The sequence below is a fragment of the Danio rerio genome, chromosome 3 (genome assembly GCF_052040795.2).
Source record: "Danio rerio strain M-AB ecotype USA chromosome 3, GRCz13ab, whole genome shotgun sequence".
Classification (NCBI taxonomy): domain Eukaryota; kingdom Metazoa; phylum Chordata; class Actinopteri; order Cypriniformes; family Danionidae; genus Danio; species Danio rerio.
In genome coordinates, this window is record NC_141023.1 from 60,939,863 (window position 1) to 60,967,359 (window position 27,497).

At 42.4% G+C, this 27,497-nt stretch overlaps 2 protein-coding genes across 7 annotated transcripts in view; one reads left to right on the forward strand and one right to left on the reverse strand.

Moving 5' to 3' along the window:
- Positions 1-27,497, forward strand: part of prkcab (protein kinase C, alpha, b) — a 624,299-nt gene that overhangs the window by 413,528 nt on the left and 183,274 nt on the right. The window lies entirely within an intron of this gene.
- Positions 1-27,497, reverse strand: part of cyth3b (cytohesin 3b) — a 100,048-nt gene that overhangs the window by 36,895 nt on the left and 35,656 nt on the right. For all 4 annotated transcript variants that reach the window (XR_015481373.1, XR_015481372.1, XM_087245317.1 and 1 more), the window contains exons 2-4: positions 6,181-6,263; positions 2,251-2,315; positions 187-253 (exon numbers count right to left, since the gene is read on the reverse strand). Coding sequence is in view for 2 of the 4 variants with exons in the window: in XM_087245317.1 (XP_087101443.1) it covers positions 187-253; positions 2,251-2,315; positions 6,181-6,263 (215 nt within the window). In the remaining 2 variants the exon portion in view is untranslated. The remainder of the gene's footprint in view (positions 1-186; positions 254-2,250; positions 2,316-6,180; positions 6,264-27,497) is intronic.

Below are 27,497 nucleotides of genomic sequence, written 5' to 3' on the forward strand. Positions count from 1 at the left end.
TATTTGAAAAGGAATTTAAATTTCACAGGAGGACTAATAATTTTGTCTTCAACTGTATATGCTATTTTCATTCACATTTATTACACTATACAACATTTTTAAGGCACAAAACTCTAAGTCTTGTAATAACCCTAATGATGATTCTTTTCAGTAAGTATTTTAGAATTTATAGTAAGGACGACTTACTTTCTTGGGGTCCATGTTGAACTTTTTTCTTCCCATTGCAATTTGTTTGTTCCTTTGTGTTGTTTTGCTGAAAATGGAAGCAAATATGCCTTAAAAGTCTCTCATTGGAAGACAAAGATGCTCTTGTATGATTTGACAGTGAGTAAATTCACTTCAAAATGATGAACTACCAAACAATCCTACTTACAGTTACAGAGTGCGCAATTCTATTTGCTCTTTAAGCAGAGTTTAGCCAACATTTACAAAAATTAATTGAAGAAATGTGAAAATAATTCAGTGACTCTGGTCCTGTTCATAAGCTATTGTCGTGTCAACTGTACTGTAATATGACATGAATATTCCCCTAAAAATGACCACCATTCCATAGTTTACTCACCCACAAGACCTGTTTTAGTTTGACTTTCTGAAGCTCCGAAAATAATATTTATCTATCATAAAAGTAACCCATAAGAGTGGGTTAATATGTTTGCTGAAGCAAATCGATGTGCAAAGCTTTTGTGTGTATCAGTTTGTGTCAGTCGGTTCACAACTCAGCTACTGCTATTTCCTACATTGTAACTTGACTTCCCATAAAAGCATGAGAAGCCAATAATAACAATTCATTTTAAAAGTTTTAGCTATGGTTATTTATTTACTTAAAAAAATATATAAAAAAATAAAAATAAAAATTATATATATATATTTAAATTTTATGTAATATAGTTTCTTTCTTCTGTTACACACAAAAGAATATATTTTGAAAAACTAAATTTTTGAGAAACCCGTAACCATTAACTTTTATCATATTTTTTTTATATTAGCTATACAGTCTTAGGGTGATGTAGTGGCGCAGTAGGTAATCCTGTTGCCTCATAGCAAGAAGGTCGCTGGGTCGCAGGTTCGAGCCTCAGCTGGGTCAGTTGGCATTTCTTTGTGGAAATTGCATGTTCTCTCTGGGTTCGCGTGGGTTTCCTCTGGGGGCTCCGGTTTCCCCCACTTAAATTTGCTTCTTTTTTAAATATTAACATAGTTACTTTGAAATCTAAACGATATAAAAGCACATCAGCACCACAGAAAAATTAGACGCTCAAGGCGTAATCTTTAAAATTACGACATATTAATAAAAAATTGCAAATATATGACAGAGGATTGTGGTGGTGAAGCATTAATTAAATCTTGAATTTCCACTGACTGCAACAAATCATCCACCCTCACAGTTGCAAGCAAAAATATGATTTGACTTTTGAAATATAAAAACAACTTTCATATAGTTTGTCTCTTGGTTTCAATATATATATTAAAATAGAAGAACGAATAGCATTTGAGGTGAAGTGCTTCAAAACAAATCCGCCATATGCTTCAGCGCTAAATCATCAACTGAATTGTCAAATAAAATAATAATCTAGCCTGAATAAAATTAAAAAAAGTTTAAAACACCTCAAATGGTAGCGATTCCATGCGAGGAGGCTGCGCAGCAGGCGAATCAGAATTGTCAGATGAAATAGACGGGCTGAGGTGCTGGAGTTCCCTTAGCTCAGATGCTGTTGAGACTGCAGTCTCCAGCCCGTGCGGGGATCAATATTTGTCTCATTAGTTTTAGGCCTTTTAGCAAATGTCTCAATTAGGTTTATTATTACTCATTTTGAACTTTGTTTTAAACAATAGCTATATGAATTGTAAATTTTAGTGTGCAGAAAATCCGCCAACAAATCTAAAGCCAAGCAAGGGCCAGGATACAGCCTGTGCGTCTCGGGCCAAGGCCGGGCTAGGGCTTAGATTTAAGGCCAGTGCAGGGCTCTACTCACAATGCCCTTTAACAAGTCTTTAAAACACTTTCCAGCAACAGAATTTAATATATTTATCATCTATTTTCACACACTGAGTCCCTCTATATAAAGAACCGTGACAGACATGCTGTAAATATGTGCTTGTCATGTCTGTGTGAGTTGAACTTTCAACAATGAATAAAGCTCTGAATGAATGTTTGGTGGAGGACAGATCCATAATGACACTCGGACAAAAGGCACACCAGCACAGCTGTAAACGAGCTTCAATAGCACTGGAGTGAAAGGAAACATAACTCACCTCTCGCCCACACACGTGAGCTGCTCAATTTCTGTCATCACTTCAGCGATCTCGAACTTCAGCCGCTGGAAAAGACATACACAGCATCATATTACACTAACACTTCACACAGCAATGCATGAACTAACAACCAGAAGTTCATATGATACGGTATTAATTCGTTATCATTTATTCTAGTTAATAAAAACTCAAAGGCTCATTGTGTTAGTTCATTTAATATTAATGTATTAAATTCCATAGTAAAGGATTATCCATAGAGCTCACAGTCATGTTTTGTTCAAAGGACACCAAGGTCATGTGTTTACTTCAAGGAAATTTGGTTTTGACTTCCAGGAAATTCCAAGAAACTTGAATGCAAGCATTTTACAATGTTTTAAAGTTGTTCTACCATCAGGAAACAACAAACAAGTTACTAATATTATAAATATATACAGTTGGTCAGAATTATTAGCCCCCCTTTGAGTTTTTTAATTTTTTAAATATTTCCCAAATGATGTTTAAAGGTTCAGGACACCCTGGAGAACTTTTTTTTATATTAACAGATTTGTGTGTGTTGAGCATCAGTTAAGACAATGTTGGCACCTGTCAGCTTTAATTGTGGGGAAAACTGGATAATTTTGAGCTTTTGTTAGTTAATTTCAGCTTCCGGGTTTAAAATGATTTTTGGGGCGGGATCAAAATCGGCGACGTAGCGCAGTACTGCAAGTGCAATGATGACGCGTCGGTTTCTCATTATTATTCATAGCGGAGTTTTCTTATCCTATGAGAAGAGCCGGCTGCTTAATTATTCATGAGAGCACGTGCTTTCCAAAGGCAAGACAGACCTGTCAGTTTCAAGCAAGCTGTGAGACACGGAGTCATGGACCCACGGCACCCAGTAGCCGTTCATGAAGACTCGTATATGTTTGTTTCCATAATCCACTGGGTTTGTTGCATGTTTTTTTCCCCGCGATCTTGTCAGGGCCGATCATACAGCAAAGCTGCGTGTGTGCTGCAAGCATTTTTGTCGGGAGAGCAGTGCGAGAATTGGAGAATGGCGGACGTTGACTTTTATTAGGAGTTCATTCACATTTAGACACATCACTGTGCTGCTGTGTTTGCCTAAATCCTACAGATTACCAGCAGGGCTAATGGTTAAAATAGGCAGGTCAGGAGACCTGCTGCACTGAGTCTGCATTCAGATCTATAATAGACCTGGGGATCGAGGGAAAATCCTCATTTATAGTGTTTACATGAACACACTTATCTTTATAATGATATAAATTGTGGTTATGTGTGTATGAAATTACGAATAACAAATGTAGCAGGTCATTAAATTACTGTTTATTTCTTTGCATTTTAACTTTGTGAACTATAAACTCATGCGTCTCCTCACGGTTTGTGTCTCATTTTGTGAGCTAACTGACAACAGCAGTTGTTCTCTCCCCTGCTGGCCACGCCCACTCCTGCCCTATGCTCGCGGAGCTCCACGCCCATTAATCATGCATCTTTTGAAAAAATTCTGAAGTAGACTTTAACCGAAAGTGGGGGGTGTCATGACCCTTTAACAGACCAAGGAAATTTTCACAGTATGTCTGATAGTATTTTTTCTTCTGCAGAAAGTCTTATTTGTTTTATTTAGTTTAGAATAAAAGCGGTTTTAAAATTTTTTTAAACCATTTTAGGGTCAAAATTATTAGCCCCTTTAAGCTTTATTTTTTTCAACCAGGGCTCATTCTGTAAACGTAGCCCCGCAGATGTTTCTGGAGACTGCGAAATACGCCCCGGGAGGTATGTATTTGTGCAGTTTTGGTTTTCGCGAATACGCAAGAGGCCACTGTGTGCACTTTTTCTTGTCTCGAAAGCCTCTCGCGAGCGGCGTTTGCGCCCGCGCTGTTCTCGCGTAAATAGCTGCCAGAAGCCGCTGTCGAGCGACCGTCTGTCCGACTGACCGGCTGGCTGAATGACTGAACGATTCCTCCTCCTTCTTCCCTAAACCCAAGTGATGATTTAGGAAAGCCGTACAGTAAAAGAAAAGCCCTCGTCCGATTTTGACCTCGTTTTCGGATTTCACCGCATTATGAACTCATTCGCTTGAATTTTTGGATTCTGTTTTTAGTCTTACCTGATTTCTGGAAGCGCTCTTCACCCGGACTCAAACCGGGTCTCGAACGCTGACCGGCTCCTCCTCCTCCTCCGGGCCTCCGATCTGCTGACGTAACACGATGAGCTAACCGGACGAACTGGTTGCAGCGGGAAAGCCCTCCACACGGAGGAGGCGAGCCGTCAGCCCAGCTGGCGAGTGCAAAGAGGAGCAGCGTCACACTGCCCCGCAGCGTTCGATTGAAAAAACCAAATGCAGTCTCCAGAAACATCCACGGGGCTACGTTTTCAGAATGAGCTTGGGTTGTTTTTTTCGATTGTCTACAGCAATGGTTCTCAAACTGTGGTACATGTACCACAATTGGTACATAGGCTTTCTTCTAGTGGTATGCGGAGGAATCGATTGATTGATTCAAGTAAAAAAAATGAACACGCTTTTAACCCTTTGACGCGTACGATAACAACGATGTGATCAGGAAATTGATAGGTTAGATTGATAGATTTAATAGGCTAAGCTTTTTATTTTCTATTCATTTTTCTAATGTTTGTTATGTATTCTATCATTTGAGGTTATTTTCCTCCCCATACTTGTAACGGTTGTTGGGGGCGTATCTCGTATTTTTATATCCCAATGTTGACAGGTTTAATTACTTGCTTCTCTGACACACATAGCATACTCTTACAGGCAGTAAGCAGATCTAATTCTAATTTAAATATGTAAATCCAATTCATATATTTAGAATACAAGTTAATGTTTAGATTTCAAAGATATACAAATAAGTCCTATATACATGCAACAAATATTTCTAAATGTATCAAACAGAGTTATATATGAATATTATGACATACGGTATGACCTATATTCATGAGGTCCAAGAAACATTTGCAGGTTTTGATGAATAGGCTACTTTATGATAATACTTTACATTTAAGTACAGCAGTTTTCTTTTAACTTTTTAAAAACAGTAGCATTTTTAAAAACTTTAATTTAAATGTTGATGCTTTATTTATCTTTTTTTTTAACCCGTGTATTATTGTTCAAACTATTTATTGTTTAAAGTGGCTGACAATAATAAATATTCATAAAAATAAGAATTAATCTGTAGTTTTTTAGGAGGTTGTAGCCGTGTTAAAAATAGCTTCTCATTGTTAAATAGAAACTGGGGAAAAAATAAACAAGGGGGCTAATAATTCAGGGGGGCTAATAATTCTGACTTCAACTGTATATATATATATATATATATATATATATATATATATATATATATATATATATATATATATATATATATATATATATATATATATTAAATATAATAGTATTCAGAGCAAACTAGACTGTAAAAACTATCCGCAAATTAGCAGTTTTCCATATTTTGTGATTCATGTTTTCCTTTTTTTCCCTTTTATTTATGTGACTTTAATCTTTCCTCCAACAACTTTTAACCTTGGGAAGTTTAAAAAAGTGACTTTTACTCACATTATTAATAGTTAAAAGTGATTTGTTGTCTGGGTTGGTGTTGTATATTACAATAAAAAAAACCTTGTAATAAACTGCCAGTCAATTGTCTGTTATTTCACAGATCTATTTCTTAATATTTATATTTCGTATACCTCATCTTATTTCAAACTACTAAAATGTCAAAAAAAGTCACTTTGTTGAAGTTGTAGAGTTAATTTTTCAACATTAAAAGTCGACAGAGCAGAGATAAACATCCCCTAATAATGCAATTCAGTACAGTAAATAAATATAAACATTTACAGAAACGGTTAATAACACACATTTTTACCTACTATAGAGGAATTATGCAAAAAAAAAAAAACATTTATTTTGAATTACAGTCTCACCTCAATGTCATCGAGCAGCTCTTTTTTTCTGCGCCTTATGTTGGACAGCTCATCTCTCTCTTCTAAGGACAGGTCTTCAGGTACTGTAATGAAACAATAAAAGAAAATGTTTCTCTATTAACATTAAAGAACAGACCAGAATTTAAAGTATTTTTGCAATCAAAATACGAAATCCTTTAGAAGTATGTTATCTAAACTTCTTTATGTAACAACAACAACCATGGTCATTACTACTGAAGTGGAGGTGCAATAAAATAGTTCCTTCACCCCAATCAATAACCTTCTGTTTTGCTTATGTTGTGTTTAGATGACAAGATGCTTCAATCTTTTAAAATAGCAACATTGCTTGCTGTCATTAATAACACACATGATGTAAGGGTGTCACGATCCTCCAAATCCTCGATTCGATTACAATTTTCATTGTAAAGTAACAGTTCGATTTGATTTTCGATTTAAAAAAGAACAATTTGAAAGCACAAGCTATGCCATTTTAGGACTTTAATGCAATATAATATCTGACCTTTGTGCGCTGTGACAGTCATGAAGCTATTTGTTGCTCTAAAGGTCCAGCAATCTCAAGGCTACTAAATGTGCACTGCTCAGACCTTCAATAACTTCCTCCTTCACATTATTGTACATGAAGGGTATCACCATAGCTGTAAGATGCGGTCTACTTGGGATTTCGTAGAGCGGATCTAGCACGCTAATTAAATGCCAAAAACTGGAGTTTTCTATGTTTTTGTGGTGCCAGCAGAGATGCCCTGCCATGTTAGTCATGCTGCCGTTGGAATAATGTGGTATACGTACTAGGGTTGGGCGATGTCGACCAATTTGGTATCATACGATGTCTAATATGAAACATCGCGGTGGACGATGGCATTGTCGTCATATGCGGTGGTGAATTAATTATTTGCAGCCTACAATTTAAACTACTTGACCTACAAGGTCATTTTACCCATAAACGGTCGTTTTACCCATAAACAAATCATACAGTAAATGAATAAAGATAAGTTACACACATAAGATTGCAGTTTAACAAGCTCTTCAACAAGCGTGTTTTTTTTTCTGCTTGGCAAGCCAAGCTGACGTGACATGGGGGCATGGCAGCATTGTTGATTCCATTTTTTGATTTCATGATCGAAATTGAATTTATTAATTTATTAATTGAAAAATGAATTTCTATCGATTTCGATTTAAAATCGAAAACAAGACACCCTTAACATAATGTCATCAAGAAGGCAAAACTAGCAAACTATGCTAAAAAACAAGAGCAAAAACAAGCAAAGACTACCCTCATTCATTCATTCATTCATTTTGCTTCAGCTTAGTCCCTTATTTATCAGGGGTTGCCACAGCGGAATCAATTGCCAACTATTCTGGCATATGTTTCATGGAGCGGATGCCCTTCCAGCCGCAACCCAGTACTGGAAAACACCCATACACTCTCACACACTACGGCCAATTTGTTTACCCAATTCTCCTATAGCGCATGTCTTTGGACTGTTGGGGAAACCAGAGCACCTGTAGGAAACCCACACGAACACGGGGAGAACATGCAAACTCCACACAGAAATGCCAACTGGCTCAGCTGGAACTTGAACCGATGACCTTCTTGCTGTGAGGTGACAGTGCTAACCACTGAGCCACCAACATGGCTACCCTCACGGAAACCTATAGAAAGCAGTCCTTTATTGCAGCATCAATAAAATCTCATCATCTTTCATTTTGCCATGTTTACAGGCTGTGTATAAAACAGTTTGTCCTCCTATTTTCATCAAAGTACTGCTGTCGGTATGTCGAAGGATCCCAGATGTGGTTTCAGTTGCTGTCCGCTATAAAATGGTTGCACATTATCACCACAACAGCCTAAGTTTGTCAAGTAACCAACTGAAGTTACATTGTTCTCTTGAGGACACCTGTAAATTACCATTTGCTTTTAAACATTTGAAGCAGTCAACAAATGTTATAAAAATCAAAGAATACTTAATAGCATTCAATGAGGCAGCCTGGAGCTTGTAAACTCACTTTAGCAATGCCCAAAGTCCAGTTAATACATTTTAAGTTCTGTCACAGACTGTAGTGGACACCAAAGAAATGTTTTCTCTGTAAATTATCCCCTAGCCCCAATTGCAGTTTTTGTTCTAACCAACAGGTTGGAACATTTATACATATGGTGTGGGAATGTGAAAAACTGTATGAGTTTTGGGAAAAAAACTTCATCAATATTATCTGAAATTATAGAAAAAGATGTACCAGTGCAACCAGTTGTGTTACTTTTAAATAATGCTTCCAGTCTGGGTTTGACAGAGCGACAAAGAAAGGTCTTGTTGGCAGGACTAATGGCTGCAAAAAAGATAATTGCGCAAAGATGGCTTCCTCCGCATTCTTTATCTATTCGGCAGTGGCTATATCAGTTTTATGATATAGTGTTGTTAGAACTGTCAACGGCCAGAATTAATAAAGCTAGAGCCTCAACTCTTGACGCGTGGAAAATGGCTGTGGACAAACTGGCAGAAAGACTCATGGATAATAGACATTGTGCAACAACTTTGAATCTCTAAATCTCTGATATTTTGTGCGAATATGTGTTTACTTTTGTTAGTGTATGGCTATGTGGATGAATGTCTATATGTACAATTTTATTTTTTCTGTTATTTGTCTTGATTGCAATGCTATTGTGGGATGGCATGGACTTTGGCACCGCTGGGGGTGGGTTGGGTGTTTTTTTTTTTTTTTTTGAGGAGTGGATCTTGTTTATTGAAAGGAAATTGTAAAGATGCTACAACCACTCACATGTAAAATCAAAATCAATAAAAAACTTAATCACAAAAAAAAAGCAATGCCCAAAGTCACATTGCTAAGGAAGAAGCTTTGCAATTGTTAGTAACCCACAGAACAGGTGTCAAACTCTGTTCCTGGATGGTCGCAGCTCTGCACCAGCTCTGTTTAGTGTAAACCCTAATTAAACACACCTGATCAAACTAATTGAGTCCTTTAGGTTTGTTTGGAACCTACATGTAAAGTTGCGGTCAACCTGGGCTTTTCCTCCCATAGACTTCCATTCATAAGCACGCGAATGCATCAGACCGGAAACGCAAGGTCATGCTTCAAGTTTTGCAGGTTGCTGCGGTGCAAAGTTCAAGCTTGGTGAACTCTGAACTGCGAAATCGCATCACTTGACTGCGTAAGACCAATCGAGGATCAAAACATGACCTCTCTGGACAGAAATGAAAAACCTGGAGCAATCGCTCTTTGAATGCACAATAAGCTTGTTTAATCCCGCCCCTTTTCGCAGCACCGCACGACAGAATATCGCATGCTCAAACTCAAATGTGACCGCAGCTTAAGTGTGCCAAAGCAGGGTTGGAACAGCATTGGAGTTTGACACCCCATTCTACAGTATAGAGAATGGCAATCCTTAAAGTCCCATTAAGGCAAGTCATTCCATTCGGTGGCCGTCTTTGAAACACCTCTAGGGCAGTATGCTCGGGTATTCTGTTTGAATAGGAAAACCTATTAGGAATGGGAATCAGCAATAAAATCCTTATTGTTCAAATCACACAAAATCTGTATAAAGTCACGTCTGCTACGAACCCCTCCCCTGTAAAATCCAGGGGTTCTCAATCTCAGCGTTGGAGGGCTGGTGTCCTGCAGATGTCCAACCCCAATCAGACACACTTGGGCAAGCTAATCAACGGCTAACTAGGCTTTCGAGAAACATCCTTGCAGGTGTGTTGAGGCAAGTTGGAGCTAAAATCTGCAGGACACCAGCAGAGTTTGAGAACCCCTGATATAAACCGATGCAAATGACCACAAAAAAAAAGTAATGACTGTTTTATTGTGATACATTCTGACAAACCTAAAACAAACATTCTAGGTAAAATCGACTTATATGTGGACACGTTTATAAATGCTCTTTGTGTGACAGAGAAGCTGAAACATCTGCCATTCTTTAACATACCGTCTCTAGCACTAAAGTGGATCAAAGAAGAGCTGAACAAATAAACGAGTTCGTTCATCCATGAGTGACAGCGTATCAACAAGCTGCCTCAAGAAAACATTTACATAATTGATTTCCTTCTTTATTAGTGGTGTAAGCACTTACAGTTTTTTGCAAGTCTGTGTACATACATGATATAATAAACCTACAGAGATCATTGAGATCAAGGCTACTGTGTCTCAAATTCCCAGAATGCATTTCTCTACTGTGCTAAAGCTGAAACTGTTGTTTAAAGGTTCACAGTTGTACTTTAAAGGTACATATTAATACAATAAATTGATAAAAGTCTACCTTTGGTACATTAAAAGAATAGTTCACCCGAAATGTACTCACTATTTACTCTCCCTCAAGTTTGTGAGTTAAAATATCTGGGTTTACGGAAAGATATTTTGAAGAAAGCTGAAATCCTGTAACCATTAAATAAAGTAAGAAAAACGGACACTATGGAGGTCAATGGTTATTGGTTTTATTCAAAAGAAGAAATTCACCAGCATAGACCACGCCACATTTTGAGCTAGACTTTATTGTAGAGATCCCCTCTGCCCCGACGGCCTGCACTCACATTGCTTCCGAGCCGAGCCACGGTTACGTCATCGATGATGCGCTGTTCAGTTTAACACAAGAGAAGCGCTCTCGCTCAGCACAGTGGAGATTGCTTTAGTTATATCGTTTTTGTCATTTGGGATCCAGTGACACACGTCAAATGATTCGCCAAACAGATCAGCTACTTTTGACGCTCCTAAATAATCATAAAGTCCTTGTCCTGCAGGAATTAGGAGGGTTGCTGAAGGTGCAGCTGTCATTCGGTAAGGGGTTTGCGTCTTTAATAAACTACGACAGTTTGCGTTCATTGAACAGTAAGAATGATTAATAAATCCATATGAAACAGTCCCTTAAAATGATGTTGCATCTTCAGTTTCGGGCTCAGGTGCACTTTGCACTCATACTACAAGTGTACCGTACCAAAGTCCAAGTGAACAGCGCTCTGGCACACCTCACCCAACCGGGACAGGGCCGGCCAACTGAATGGCACCTGAGCCTGATTCAAATCACTCACACTTCTATAACGAACCAGGAAACGTGGCTGGGCACGGTTCGGAGAGCGTAGTGTGAGTGCCTTTAACCTAGGATTCAACCTAAGAGTGAAGAGAGGGTTTTAGGATTGTTAATGGGAAGCAAGGAAATATAAAGAGGGAGGGTGGGTTCGAAAGAACGAGAAGAACAGTGCTAGAGGGCTACCTTAAATAAGTTTTAGGGACTAGGTGATTGGTTAAGAAGACAAAGTGAGGCGTGGTTCCACCGCCAACCATTGTAAACAAGTTAACTCCATTTAAAGTTTAAAACAAATGGAGAATGAGTAATTGATAACAGAGTTTTCATTTTAGGGTGAACTGTGCCTTTAAATCAAGTGTGCCGCAAGCCTGCGTTTGAGTGAAGGTCTCGGCCGTTAGATCGCCCCCTGGGGGCTGGCTGAAGTACAAGTCATTAAGCCCGCCTCCTCCGTGTTAATGAAGGAGACTTGAGCACAAATAAAAAAAATTATTACACTTGCAATAAAATGTCCCGAAAGATGGTTCTGGTTGATTAAGGCACTGGTTATTGTGCTGAAATAGGTGCAGATCTTCATTTTTGTAAACAGTTTGTTTTTGGCAGTAATTTAATGCTGGGCGTGTCATCGTGATTGACAGCTGTGATTGACAGTTTCTCAAAGGAGACCGTCTGAGCTTCGGCAGGAGACTGAAATGTTATTATTCGATTTCTGTGTTATTTTACCATGACAAAATGAGTTCAGCAGTAAACTATAGTTTCTGACATACATGATCCTGGTGGAACACTGCTTATTCGCTAAGTTCAGGGCTTTTTTCGGGCTTTATTAGTTTGCTGATACACGCCTAGCCACCCAGATAGCAAAACACAGTTCCGGCTAGATTCTCGCCTGCCGGAGACTTATCCCTTAGAGCTCAGACTGACTACCTCTGCTGGACCTACTCCGGATGCCTGGACTCATTACCTGATTCCAGCCCGAGTCAATCGAGCCAGATGGCCGAGCGAGCCGGCGCTGCCGCATGCGAGCCGGAATCAGCCCGCGACGCCGCGAGTAGGTTATGCGCTGCGGTCCGGAGCTGGCGCGATTTAATATATAAAACCCTCATATTTGTTAACGTTATTACATCCATTTGTGTTGATATGACAGCAAACGCATGCTGAGAAGTTCGGGGGGCATGGTTGATTTTACATAAAGCGTTTGGTTGGAAGCTCGACTCCGCTCATTTTCGCGGCTCCTCCTCTGGCTCCATCAGACAGTCCTTCTGCGCATGTCAAGGCTCCAATTTCAGCAGTCTTTTGCGACAGTTTGTGCCCGTCAAGCAGGCGTTCTGCCCTCAAGGCGTTCAATGGGAAAAAGGGCTGTCGCGTCGTCCATATTTTTTACAGTCATTGCTTTAAATGTACAAAATTATACCTTTAAGGTGGCAGTGAGGATTTGTTAGCCCCTCTGACATCTTTTGTACCATGATTTCTCACAGTGTACTGTGTGCTTATAGTACGCTTGCAGTGTTTACAGACTACATTCACCATGTTGACATTATCATGTCATCTAAGGCAGGGGTTCCCAAACTTTTCAGGCTGCGACCCCCAAAATGACAATGCCAGTGACTTGTGACCCCCAATATCCTCTGAGGTGGTTATAAATACAGAAACCTTGCATGCAATGGCACAAACACACCAATGGACCCAAGTCTATTCTTCTTTTATTTATTTTTTTTATGTATGAGAGCTGTAAATGGGCCACAAAGTTTAACCAGGTGTTATGAAACCTGCTGCATCTGACGCTATTGCTGTGTCTTTAATACAATGCAATTACCCCAGGGGTTGCAATCCAATAGAAGTAGTTACTATAATCTACTATAGTAACTATATATGGTATAAACGACTATGGATAAAATATGGTAATTCTTATGGTATCCCTTCATTGTCCCGCGACCCCTCGGGTGGTCCCGACCCCCACTTTTCGATTAGCTCATCTCCTGGCTATTCATGACCCAACTTTTAGACACATGAGATGTGTATTTGGAGATATTTTTGATGTCTTTGAGTATTTGAAGATGCAGTTCAGATTTTCTAACCAAAGTAGTAGGTCATTTGGGCTTGTTTTGCCTACTGCTAATGAGTTGTCAACCAGACTAATAAAGATGAATGCAGATATTGAACTGCTCCTGTTGCTGAAGGTCAACCTACCGCACCTTCAATCTGACCCCAAAATCTGTCTGTAATCAAATATTCCGGAAGATATTCCTTCATTCATTGATTTTTCTTCGGCTTAGTCCCCTATTTATCAAAGGTTGCCAAAATGGAATGAACCACCAACTATTCCGGCATATGTTTTATGCAGCAGATGCCCTTCCAGCCACAATCCAGTATTAGAAAACACCCATACACTCTTTCATTCAAACAAACACTCATACACTAGTGCAAATTTAGTTCATCCAATATACTTCTAGCACATGTCTTTCGACTGTGGGGTAAATCAGAGCCCCCGGAAGAAACCCACACAAATACAGAGAGAACCTGCAAACTCCACATAGAAATGCCAACTAACCCAGCCGGAACTTAAACCAGTGACATTCTTGCTTTAAGGCGACAGCGCTAACCACCAAGCCACATGTCGCCTGAAGACATTAAAGTGTAGTTAATCAGGGTTTGAAGCCAAACTTTGCAGAACCCCATCGTGTTTGTGGCCTTTGAGAGTTTCCTCAAGGCTGAGAGTGAGAAATCAGTCATGAACTTTAAACTTGAGCACTGCACATCTGCTAAAATGAGCATCATGTTTCACTGCCTCTATCAGTGATGATGGCTTCCGTATGTTTCTGTATTTAGCAACAGAGAGGCTGTGCCTGCCTTCCAAAAGCTTTCACAGGAAATTGGATGCTGTAAATAAACAACAATAAACACATAAACAGGTCTTCCATGCTCATCTTGTGAGCAAGATGTACGGCATGTTGATCAAAAAATCTGTCTCTTCTACTACCACACACTCTTTCTGTACATTGCGTTTATGTTCTTACATGAAGAACTACAACATGTTAATCACAAAATGGGTTAAAACAAGGTTGGTGCAAGTGGCCGACCGTGAAAACCCCTCAGCGTAAAAAAATCCACAGTGTTAACCCTTCATAGGGCACTCATTAAAATATCCATTGGAGTGTTACTGGGGGCTCTTACAAGACTTTTGAAACTTTAAGTCAGTGAAACTTTAATGAAGTCAATCAATATTTTTTTCCCGGTAATTTAACACCCCTCAGGGTACAAATATGTCCACAGTGCTTAATGTCAAAGTAACACCAAATGCCTGGTTCACGCTGTGTTACTTCGGCCATGATTTGGTCATCATTCATTCATTCATTTTCTTTTCAGTTTAGTCCCTTTATTAATCTGGGGTTGCCACAGCGCAATGAACCGCCAACTTAATCAGCATATGTTTTTACAGCTGCAACCCATCACTGGAAAACATACATACATTCCCATTCACACACACATACATTACAGCCAATTAAGCTTATTCAATCCACCTGTACCACATGTATTTAGACTTGAGGGGGAAACCGGAGCACCCGGAGGAAACCCACACGAACACGAGGAGAACATGCAAACTCCATACAGAAATGCCAACTGACCCAGTCGGGGCTCGAACCAGTGATTTTCTTGCTGTGAGGCTATTGTGTTACCCACTGTGCCACCTTGATGCCCGAAACATTCATTCATTCATTTACTTTTCGGCTTAGTTTATTAATCAGGAGTCGCCACAGCAGAATGAACCACCAATTATTCCGACATATGTTTTACGAAGGACATGCCCTTCCAGCTGCAACCAATCACTGGGAAACATACTTACACACTCATATACACATGTACACTACTGACAATTTAGGAAACCCACGCGTACATGGGGAGAACATGCAAACTCCACTCAGAAATGCCAACTGACCCAGTTGGGGCTCAAACCAGAGACTTTCTTGCTTTGAGGCGACAGCGCTACCCACTGCACCACCGAGCCACCCTCCGTCTGAAAATTTTTTGGAAATTCTCCAAGATTCCTTAAATCCTGTTGCTACTTGGCACCAACTGTGAGTTTGAATCCCACCTTGAACCTTTCCCAATCCTGTCCCTCTTCTCTCTCGAGCACGCCGAAAGCCGGTAGCCCCTCCTGCCCAGGGCGCCGCTAAGTCCGGTAAACGGACCGCGAAGCGTCCCTGAGACAGGCCATCCGGAGAAGAGGAGACTTGCTCTTTCCCCCGCTGGTGGGCGGGGCCCAAAATCCAACGGTACTTTTCAGTGCCACCAAAGTTTCGATCAAAGAGCATTTTCTCCCTTCCCCGGATGTGACAGCTCAAGCCCCGCCAGTCTGGGACGCGCTGCCTCTCAGCTCGCAGGGCTTGCATGCTCCGCCAGCGGCTCTCGGGCGCTGGGGGGACGGTCTCCCTTCTCCCAGCCCCCAAGCCCCCTCTCAGGAGTCAGGGTGCGGAGCCAGAGCGAAACGCTCTCCTCCAGCTCTTCTGCTGGACCCTCGCGCTCCCCGGATCAGCACACCCGCTCCTCGCTGCCCCTCCACGGGTACGTCAACGATTGCTGCGATGACGTCATTAGCGAGGGCTCTGCCTGCCTGGTTAGCGCGGGCCAGCCCCTCGCGGTGGCTCATACGCACGATCAGACTCGGCTACGAACTTCAGTTCTCCAAACGGCCTCCCAGGTTTACGGGCGTGTATTTCACCAGGGTCCATCCCCTGTCCGCCCCTGTCTTGCGAGAGGAGATTGCTGCCCTCCTGGCGAAGGGTGCAATCGAGCCGGTACCTCCAGCCGAGATGGAGAGCGGGTTTTACAGCCCGTACTTCATCGTACCCAAAAAGAGCGGTGGGTCACGGCCAATCCTAGATCTGCGCGTTTTGAATCGCTGCCTTCACAAGCTGTCGTTCAGAATGCTCACGCAGAGGCGCATCCTCCGATGCGTTCGTCCTCAGGATTGGTTTGCAGCCATAGACCTGAAGGACGCGTATTTTCATGTCTCCATTCTTCCACGCCACCGTCAGTTTCTGCGGTTTGCGTTCGAAGGTCGAGCATGGCAGTACAAGGTCCTCCCCTTCGGGCTCTCTCTGTCTCCGCGGGTCTTCACCAAACTCGCGGAGGGTGCCCTAGCGCCTCTGCGGCTTGCGGGCATCCGCGTACTCAATTATCTCGACGACTGGCTGATTTTAGCCCACTCTCGGGAGCAATTGACTGCGCACAGAGACGAGGTGCTCCGGCATCTCCGCCTATTGGGGTTGCAGGTCAACTGGGAAAAGAGCAAACTCGCCCCGGTGCAGAGGATCTCTTTTCTCGGGATGGAGCTGGACTCGGTCACCATGGTAGCGCGCCTCTCCGGAGAGCGCGCTCGCCTGCTGCTGAACTGTCTGAGGGAGCTCGACAGCAAGTTAGTGGTCCCACTGAAATATTTTCAGAGGCTCCTGGGGCATATGGCTTCCGCTGCGGCCGTCACGCCGCTCGGATTGCTCCATATGAGACCACTACAGCACTGGCTTCAAGATCGAGTTCCGAGACGCGCATGGCATGCGGGCACACACCGAGTCTCTGTTACTGCGCTGTGTCGCCGCACCCTCAGCCCCTGGAACGACCCCTCGTTCCAGCAGGCCGGTGTGCCTCTGGGACAGGCGTCCAGTCATGTTGTTGTTTCGACAGATGCTTCTAGCACAGGCTGGGGAGCCATGTGTCGCGGGCATGCAGCTGCGGGCCTGTGGGTAGGTGCCCAGCTGCATTGGCACATCAATCGCCTAGAGCTGTTGGCAGTGTTCCTTTCTCTCCGCCGTTTTTCTCCGGCGCTGGAGCAGCAACACGTGCTGGTCAGGACGGACAGTACGGCGGCGGCGGCGTATATCAACCGCATGGGGGGTATGCGCTCTCGCCGCATGTCTCAGCTCGCCCGCCGTTTGCTCCTCTGGAGTCACCCGCGGCTGAAGTCGCTGCGCGCCAGTCACATCCCAGGTATGCTCAACCGTGCAGCCGATGTGCTCTCACGGCAGCAGATTCACTCTGGAGAATGGAGACTCCACCCCGAGTCTGTCCAGCTGATATGGGCGCGATTCGGGGAGGCCCAGATCGATCTGTTTGCTTCCCCCGAGAACGCTCATTGCCAGTTGTTTTATTCCCTGACCGAGGGCTCTCTCGGCACGGATGCACTGGCCCACAGCTGGCCTCGGGGCGTACGCAAGTATGCGTTTCCCCCAGTGAGCCTGATCGCGCAGTTAATGTGCAAGGTCAGGGAGGACGAGGAGCAGGTTTTGTTAGTTGCGCCCCTCTGGCCCAACCGAACCTGGATATCAGAGCTCTCCCTCCTCGCGACGGCCCTCCCTTGGCAGATCCCTTTGAGAGAGGACCTACTTTCTCAGGGACAAGGCACCATCTGGCACCCTCGTCCCGATCTCTGGAGCCTCCACGTGTGGTCCATAGACGCGAGGAAGACTTAGGTAACCTGCCGCCCGCGGTGGTTGATACCATCACTCAGGCTAGAGCCCCCTCCACGAGGCGCGCCTACGCCCTGAAGTGGAGTCTATTCACTGAGTGGTTTGTCTCTCGCAGAGAAGACCCCCGATCTTGCCAGATCAGTGTTGTGCTCTCTTTCCTTCAAGAGAAGCTGGACAGCAGGCTGTCGTGCCTGGAATTCGGGCCGGGATTTTCTCACGTTATTCTGAGACCCCGCCCGGGTTATGTGCCCAAAGTTCCTACCACTCCTTTTAGAGATCAGGTAGTAACCCTGCAAGCGCTGCCTCCGGAGGCAGCTTTGTCCAGTTCGCGCTCTGCGCATTTATGTGGACCGTACTCAGAACTTTAGATCTTCTGAGCAGCTCTTTGTCTGTTATGGCGGACGGCAGCAGGGAAGTGCCGTGTCTAAACAACGTTTATCCCACTGGATTGTGGAGGCCATTTCATGTGCTTATTTGAGCAGAGGCCAGCCGCGCCCTCCAGGAGTGCATGCGCACTCCACTCGGAGCGTTGCATCCTCTTGGGCGTGTGCGCGTGGCGCCTCTTTAACAGACATTTGTAGAGCTGCGGGCTGGGCGACACCCAACACATTTGCAAGATTTTATAATCTGCGAGTGGAGCCGGTTTCCTCAAGGGTGTTAGGTACCTTTGGTGATTGAGGAAACAACTCGGTAGGTGTTGTACACGCTTGCGGTGCCTTTTTTTCCCTAACACGGAGAGATGTGCACCCTCCTGTCTGTCAGTAAAGTTCCCCATTCGGTGAGCCCTGCAGATTCCTCCGAGGCCCCCAGCACTGACTCAGCGAAGGAGTCACTTGCTGGCCCATTACGTAGTAGGTCTGCCCGCCGGTCAGCCCGCGTTTTGGGTATAGGTGCCTGCTATGGCCGATCCCCGCTGGTGATCCCCATATGCTTTTCCGCCACGGTTAAGTTCCCCCCCTGGGCGGACCCGTGCTTTCCCTATCTGCTAACCACCTTCTTATGCGCACTCCCCCTTTTCAGGGTTAGTCCATATGTAATTCCATTTGTTTTCCCCTATTGGGTGCGGATGGTCTCCGCAGCGTCCTCCCTACTGGGATGGCACGCTTCCCAACGTACTGTCGTGTATTCCTAGAATTATCTAGACGCTAGCGACTCCCAAAAAAAGATACCTATTCCGTAAAACTTCTTTTGAAGTAGGATAAGTTAGGGCCATGGGCACGTTGGAGGACCACGCCTCTCGTGATCTGGGTGCGTCACGCTTGCCTGACCGCTCTCTCATGGTGGGTGTTGGTAAGGTGCAGTCATTATGGCGCTTTCAATGGGCTCCCATACGTGGATTTTAACAATCAAATCCACTTATAGTGCTGAAGTTCCCCCCGAAGAGGAACGTTCGAGGTTACTAAAGTAACCCTTCGTTCCCCGAGGAGGGGAACGGAAGCACTATACTCCGTCGCCATAATGACTGTCCCTTAGCTGTGAAAAGTCTCTTCAGCTTAAAAAGGATAGCGTCTGCTGGCGCCAGGTGAGCTTATATACTCAGTTGATTGCTTATGTCACTCACCTGCGCAGGCTTGCGCTGCCAATTCATTCTTAATTGGCCCGTTCAATACTCTTTCAGACGAGTAGCTTCTGAACCGAACCTCCCATACGTGGATTTTAACAATCAAATCCACTTATAGTGCTTCGGGTTACTTTAGTAACCTCGAACGTTCTCTTCCCAGATGAGAGTTCTCCATAAAGGATATCCTTTGGGATTCTCCCATCCTCCATACGGCGCACATGGCCAAGCCAGCGCAGGTGACGTTGTCGGAGCATGGTATACATGCTGGGAAGGCCGGCTCGAGTCAAGACTTTGACGTTGGAGACTTTGTCCTGCCAGGTAATGCCTAGAATGCGACGCAGACCTCTTAGGTGGAAGGTGTTCAGTCTCCTCTCCTGTCTTGCATAGGTGGTCCATGTCTCACTCCCATACAGCAGAGTGCTGATGACACAAGCATTGTACACTGCCATCTTTGTTGCAGTTGTCAGCCTATGGTTTGTCCACACTCGGGTTGTCAGGCGGGCAAGAGTAGAGGCTGCCTTCCCGATCCTCCTGTCAAGCTCAGCATCCAGGGAGAGGTTATCGGTGATGGTGGAGCCCAAGTACGTGAACTGGTGGACGACATCAAGCTGGTAATCATCTACTGTGATGGCTGGTGGAGTGGCAGTGTCCTGGCTCAAGACATTTGTTTTGTTTATATGTTGCAAATAAACAACATCACAATCTCAGTGATACGCTTAAGTGTCCTCCTAGGCTTCAGTTCATGGCACCAGTTAAACACAGTGGGGATGCTTTCCTGCTTCAGCCTATGTAACCTGGTGAGAGATAAAACACTGCAGTCCTCTGTAGCACACCCTTGTGTTGTCTGTAATAGTGTTGTCCCGGGACTGAAGTTTTAAAACTATCTATTTCTTGCTAACATTGAAGTGCTGCTGAGCGCGGATGACTCGACTGATCTTCACGGCTGCTTCGCGCTCCAGTCTCCATGTATCTGTGTTTGGTTTGCACTCAGTTTACAACTCTTTACTCAGTTCAAACACAGATACACAGAGACTGGAATGCGAAGCAGCCGTGAAGATCAGTCGAGTCATCAAGCAGATCACTCGTCTGTCTGTGTTTGTGCCCGGTAAGCAGCGGAGGGAGAACTGATGACCTTCTCGGCCAATCACAATAATTTCTGTTGAACTAGTGAACACAATGGCAAATCAGCGCTGTTTTCAGAAAGCCATCAACAGTGCCTCAAATATTAGCGGGAAATTGACGGTTTTCTTTTAATTTAGTATCGTGACGAGTCTAATATGGTGAAAGAGTCAGTTTATTAACTCGAGTTTGATGAATGGCATCTAAACCGTGTGTTTAGGGAAGAAAATGTTTGCTAACTAGTGCCATTTCCCTTAACTTAGCTGAAAATGAGCTCTGATATCTCTTTTTATTTTCACCATTCATTCTAAACGGACCTTTGGGTCACTTGGAAGGCAGTGAAATGATAAATTGTGTCACTTTCTCTTTGCTGATAAGATATATAGCCAGATACACAACATTCCTATGTAACTCCCAATGACACTTCCGGGTTTCTTCCCACCGCAGCCTCGATTTCGCTTTTAAAAATGGCGGCCGCATGAAATCCGTCTATTGGAGCGCTGAAGCTGATGATGCAATTAGCGCAACAACTTGAAACCACTTTTTTGTGTTTTTATGATCAATTTATGCTATGAGTTTGCGCAATTTGCAAGTAGGTTGGCGACAAATGTATTATTAGTGGAGGGGGGGGGGGGTATTTTGTTTTTTTTTTCATTGCAAAATATAATTTTCTATGACCAATATTGCTCACAAATCCTAAATATTTAGCACAAAAAATCTGCAAGTTCTAATCAATGAAAAAACAACTAATGAATATGACAACAAAATATATATATATTTAAATGACAAATTCCATCAAACAACAGAGTGACAGCGATGACAGACGGTGTTTGACGCCTCCACGTCAGGCTCCTCAGATGCTGCGTGAAGATGGAGGAGATTCAGCGAGCAGCCAGAAGAAGTAGGTCAGCTCAGCGTTTCTGCTGGAGCAGATTGCAGCTCTCCTCCGCTCGCTTTGCCAGCTTCCTACATCCAATGCTTAGGAAGAGAAATCCCATCCGCATCACTCCACTAAGCTGCTTTCAATTTCATCTCCCATTTTCCCTCCGCATTCTGCTAAAACCCCTTTCAAGCCATGAACACATGAAAAGAGACTGAACATTAGTTTCTGGCTTTCTGGTGGCTGCAGCTTCGGCCGGTTTGGACAAAGGGGATTGAAACAATGGAGCCTTTTCACATTTCTGGGTTAATTTCTATTGGTCAGAGATGGGGACGGAACGTTGGCTCAGTGGTTTGCACTGTCGCCTCACAGCAAGAAGGTCGCTGGTTTGAGTTCGAGCTGGTTCGAGTTGGCATTTATGTGTGGAGTTTGCATGTTCTGTTTGTGTGGGTTTCCTCTGGGTGCTTTGGTTTCTCAAAGACATGCAGTATAAGTGAATCGAATAAACTCAATTAACCGTAGGATATGAGTGTGTGTGAATGAGTGTCTATGGGTGTTTCCCAACACTGGGTTGCAGCTGGAAGGGCATCCGAAGTGCATTTCGGAAGGGCACGGAGCTGTGGCGACCCCTGATAAATAAAGGACTAAGGTAAAGAAGAATGAATGGATGGATGGATGGATGGATGGATGGAAGGATGGATGGATGGAAGGATGGATGGATGGATGGATGGATGGATGGATGGAAGGAAGGATGGATGGATGGATGGATGGATGGATGAATGAATGGAAGGATGGATGGATGGATGGATGGATGGATGGATGGAAGGAAGGAAGGAAGGAAGGAAGGAAGGAAGGAAGGAAGGAAGGAAGGAAGGAAGGAAGGAAGGAAGGATGGATGGATGGATGGATGGTTGGAAGGATGAATGGATGGATGGATGGATGGATGGATAGTTGGATGGATGGATGGATGGATGGATGGATAGTTGGATGGATGGATGGATGGATGGATGGATGGATGGATGGATGGATGGATGGATGGATGGTCATAGTTGGGTAAACTTAGGGCTAAATGTAACTGCTTCATATTATGTTGTCATACTGCAGGAAAGATTTTGAAATCTTCTGACACTGCCAGAACTTCATCGGATGAAAAATATGACCACAACAAGCTGTCAGTGAACACGTCAAACCTACGATCAAAGACAACAGATTTTATCCTAGGATTTCAGGAATCTTTCCAAATTTGTCTCAGATGACAAAACCGTGGCTGAAATCCCAAAGTGTGAGTAGGGCTTAAGTCTATTATTCCTGAGGTCTCTATAATCCTGGACCAGGCCGTATCCTGAGCAGATGCTGTGGTGGTCGTGGACAGGTGGAAAGCATTATTCCTGAAAGACCCCAGTGACAGACGTGTCTCCACATTAATCCCGTGCGCCAGCCTGAACACTCACTGGTGACCTACTCACACCTGCAGCTTTTCTACGATGGACGTCGATTGTTTCCCAGCCTCTGGCGACTAGCCTGCAGCTCTGCACAAGAAGTTTGGCCAGAGGAGAAATGATCATGCCCAACTGAGTTTGGTTCTCAAGGTTTATTCCCTTCACTTTGGTCAATTGATGAAGTTTGTTCATCAATGGCTTGCTTGGTTTGGGACATGTGGAGCTGCGCATCGATGGATTTGCTCTTCAGTGTTTGGACTTTCAGCAGTGAAAATTAAACTGAACTGAATTGAACTGAACTCTGAAAACTGGACTGACACGGTTTTAATTCACAATAATCTTCTATGTTAAGCTGCTTTGACACAATCTACATTGTAAAAACGCTGTTAAAAAAAAGATGAATTGAAATGAATTGAACGGCCCCTTAGAGCACAGTGAATGGGAGGGTACAACTAATTATTTTTTGCGTTTCTATTTGCTCAAATAATAAAAGAAAAACTCAATGATAGTGTTATTAAAACTTTCAGAAAAAGAAAATAAATGTGAGAGAAAACAAGAGAAATCAACGTCAAATTTACCATCCGGCCATAGAAGATGCAAAGATGATATATGCAATATAAAGCAGTGGTTCTCAAAGTGGGGGTCGCGAGACAATGAGAAGGGGTCACTTAGTGATTTCCAAAAATCTTATATTTTATAAAACCATTAGAATTATAATTTCATCCATAACCTGCATAATATAAAACTTGTTTTTAACTTGTAATAAATTTTATATATACTTAATATTTAATAGTTACATAAAAAAAACATGCAAATAAAGTCTTCAGCGTTCTATTGGATTGCAACCCCTGGGGTTATTATACTAGATTAACATCACAGCAATAGCGTTAGTTGCAGCAGATTGATTTTACGGTACAATGTTAAACTTTGACACCTTTATGGCACGTGCACACATTAAAAAATAAAGGCCACGACTGAACAAGGAGGACAATCTCCAAGTCTCCAAATTTAAACCAAGAATAGTCTTGTGCTATAAACATTGCGCCTCCCTATTCTCATTAAGTAAAATTAATTTTAAATTAAAAGAATGATGATTACCGAAAATAGACTGTTTTACTTGTGTCGTCAATAAGCTTGTTTATATAATCCCTATTGGTGTGTGTGCACCATAGTGTGCAATTTTTGTATGCTTATAAGAAGGCCTACACGGAATCTGTGCGCGCAGAATTCTGCAGATTTTTAGCAAATCATTAATTCTGTTTATTTACTTAATACATATGTGTAAATCTATATTTATTTAGTTTTTTTATTAATTTCAGTAATCTTATTGACTAATATGAACCTGTTCATCTGATTTATGCACAATGCAGCTTGTACAGTAATATTTTCTGTCTTTTAGTAGAAATATTACATGAGAGACTTGCCTTGTTTACCAAATAAAGTGCATCTAATTGGATTTGCAATTTAAACATTAAATAAAAGTTTATAATATACTATTTTTTTATTTCACATATTAAGGATTTAGTTATGATACTCCCAAAATATTCATTCATTTTCTTGTCGGCTTAGTCCCTTTATTAATCCGGGGTCGCCACAGCGGAATAAACCGCCAACTTATCCAGCAAGTTTTTACGCAGCGGATGCCCTTTCGGCCGCAACTCATCTCTGGGAAAACTCCCAAAATAATTCCGCAGAAATCTGCAGATTTTTACCAAAATTCTCCGCTGAAATATCAAAAAACTTCCATAGATTCCATCCGGCCCTGCTTATAAGCACCTCGAGCATCAAGTCACTGGTGTTATTTAAGGAGTCATGGGTGGAAAAGTTTGAGAACCCCTGATATAAAGTATAGCTTTAAAAATATACATATGCTATTTAAAAATTAAATCAAAACAAAAAAAAGGCGCTCATGATCCTTAAATTCATAACCGTCATGAAAAGGGGCCATGGATGCTTTTCAGAAAGGCACAAATGATGACACTCGCCTCATCTTGGCTGCGCACAATGCTTTCCGGCTTCTCTTTGACACAGTGCATAAAGCAGCATTTATTGAGTGATCCCCCACAGGCAAACCTACGTCCGCAGCGCAGAAAAATCCTGCATCATCTGAGAGATTTCCCATGCTGGAATAAAAGGGGCAAATGCCCTTGATTGTTGGTCTGTTGGGCTCGGTGACAAACCCCCACGGAGTGTTAGCGAGCAGGAAACACAGGAGTAATCTGATATCACTGCGGCTGCCATGCATTAAAGATGACCTCCAGCTCAACAAGGGGAAAAAAGGAAACTTCAGAGACATTTTTTTGGTCGTTAATTGCAACATTGATGTGTGAATTTAAAGTACCTAAGAAATTAAAAAATAAATAAAAATTATGTTAGTATCAAGCGGCAACCTCCCGCTCTCTCTCAGGAAGCCAATACGGAAGTAACTAAAACTGCAATTCATCCGAAATTCCACTAGTCCTGGCCGCTCCTGACTCCAAAACAGAGCAAATTTCAATTGAGCCCACTGTTAGAATGGCCAACTTTACAGCAGAAAAAAAGGTGTTTACAGCCTGGTACAAAAAAAGATTTTGGTTAATACAGCTAACATTACTCTTCATGACAACTGTGAGGGGGGTGAATTTTTTTTATAACTCATCCGTTTCCTTTATATTAAGTTATATTAAGTTTGCATAATTAAGGGAGTGGCCACTTGAGTGACAGCTAGGTCTCGTTGGTCGCCGTTACCTCACCTCAGATCCTGCAGATTAGCCACTGAACTTGGCATATTTATCGTATTTCTGTGTTGTTTTATGTGGCTTTACACAGTCAGCTGCCCTTTGGACTTGTTTCCTACAATTATTAGATGGCATGGCATGCTGAGTGCACTTAATTGTGCTCACAAACCATTCACGTGGCCTCCGTTTCCCATGTGAGTAAAGTTATATACTTAAATACCATCTCTATACATGTATTTGTTTTATTTAAGATCATTTATTGTTTATATTTATATTTAGAGCTGTAATGCACTCTAGAATCTGATTAATTGATTAGCTGTAGGCTCTAGAACAGTCATCTGAAGCGTTGTCATACAGTGTTATGCTGGATTTCATCAATAGTCTTACATTTACTGACACAGACTATATCTGAAGTGTTTGGAAGTAATTCACGTTTTCCTCCTGTTGAAAAACGTCATAAGAACAATGTTTAGTGGCTCAATGTATTACAGCAGTGTTTTTAAAAGTCTAAACACTTTATTGATATAGTTTACAACCAAGCACAAGTGGTCAGAATACAAACGAGTCACAGGTGATAAAGTATTAAGCGTTCTCCCAAAGTAAAGTGTGTCTGAACCAGGTCCAAGCTAAATGCCAGCAGGTGTCTGTAGCTCCGCTCACTCTCCGCCTCTTTGCCCTTGTTTGGTATCCCACCGTGGGTTTGATGACGCACGAACAAAATGGTTGGCCGCGCCTACTTGTGGCTTCTTTTGCGCTCTTTAGAAACCTATGGGTGACGTCACGGATACTACGTCCATATATTTTACAGTCTATGGTTAGTATGCGCATGTTAGTCCTAAAGGTTCACGAAACCCTCGAGTACTTTTTTTTGAGATTTTAACAGATTTTAACAGCATCAGTTAAGACAATGTTAGCACCTGTTAGCTTTAATTGTGGGAAAAACTGGATAATTTTGAGCTTTTGTCAGCTAATTTCAGCTTCCGGGTTTAAAATGATTTTTGACGTAGCGCAAAACTGCAAGTGCAAAGATGACGCATCAGTTTCTTATTATTATTCATAGCTGAGTTTTCTTATCCTATAATAAGAGCCAGCTTCTTAATTATTCATTATCCACATCAAAGTTCCTGAATGCATAGAAGGTCAAGTTGCTCCAGGATTGGCCAGCCCAGTCACCAGACATGAACATCATTGAGCATGTCTGGAGTAAAATGAAGGAGGAGACATTGAAGATGAATCCAAAGACTCTTGATAACCTCTGGGAGTCCTGCAAGAACGCTTTCTTTGTCATTCCAGATGACGTTAATCAGTGATTGGGTCTTCACGTGAACAAAGCTGCTGCGCTTGTGCATCCAGGTTAATCATGAACAACTCAGTTCAACATCGCGGTTTGACTATGTTTCAATCAAGGTTTATATGCATCAAATACATAACATCTGTGCCAAACATTTCAACTGACGAACATATTAACAATAACACAACCGTATAGCCGAACTAAATGTATGCATTGCCATGTTACAGCCCTAATGAGTATGATTATGTGAAACTCTATATAGATACATATTGCAATGATTTCGGGTACTTAGCGATGCACGCACACATAACGTTATATGCACAATTCTTAAACGCTCTGCTGATTTGGACTCTATAATAACAGTTTTATAACTTTAAACTATCAACAACCACTACATTCTTCCCACTCAGTGGTGAATTTTGGCATAGTCCATTTCACGTGAGATGGCGGGGGTGAGTGGAAGAAACCAAGTCGCGGGGGGAATATTTTCTACAGAAATAATTTATGATTTCTTATGTAGCCTGGTACCCAGGCCCGGATTAAGAACTCAGGGGCCCCTGGGCACATTATCTTGTAAGGCCCCCTACCTGGCCGCACCCCTATAGTTGAATTTAAAAAATAAGAATAATATAATAATTTTTAAATAAAATGAATCTATAATTTGTTGCCCACATATTTAAATAAATGATATATAGTACATATGTATTTATAGTCTGCAAAGATTTAAATTATTTTTCAAAGCATTAAATAAAAATACTAATAAAACTACATATATATATATATATATATATATATATAT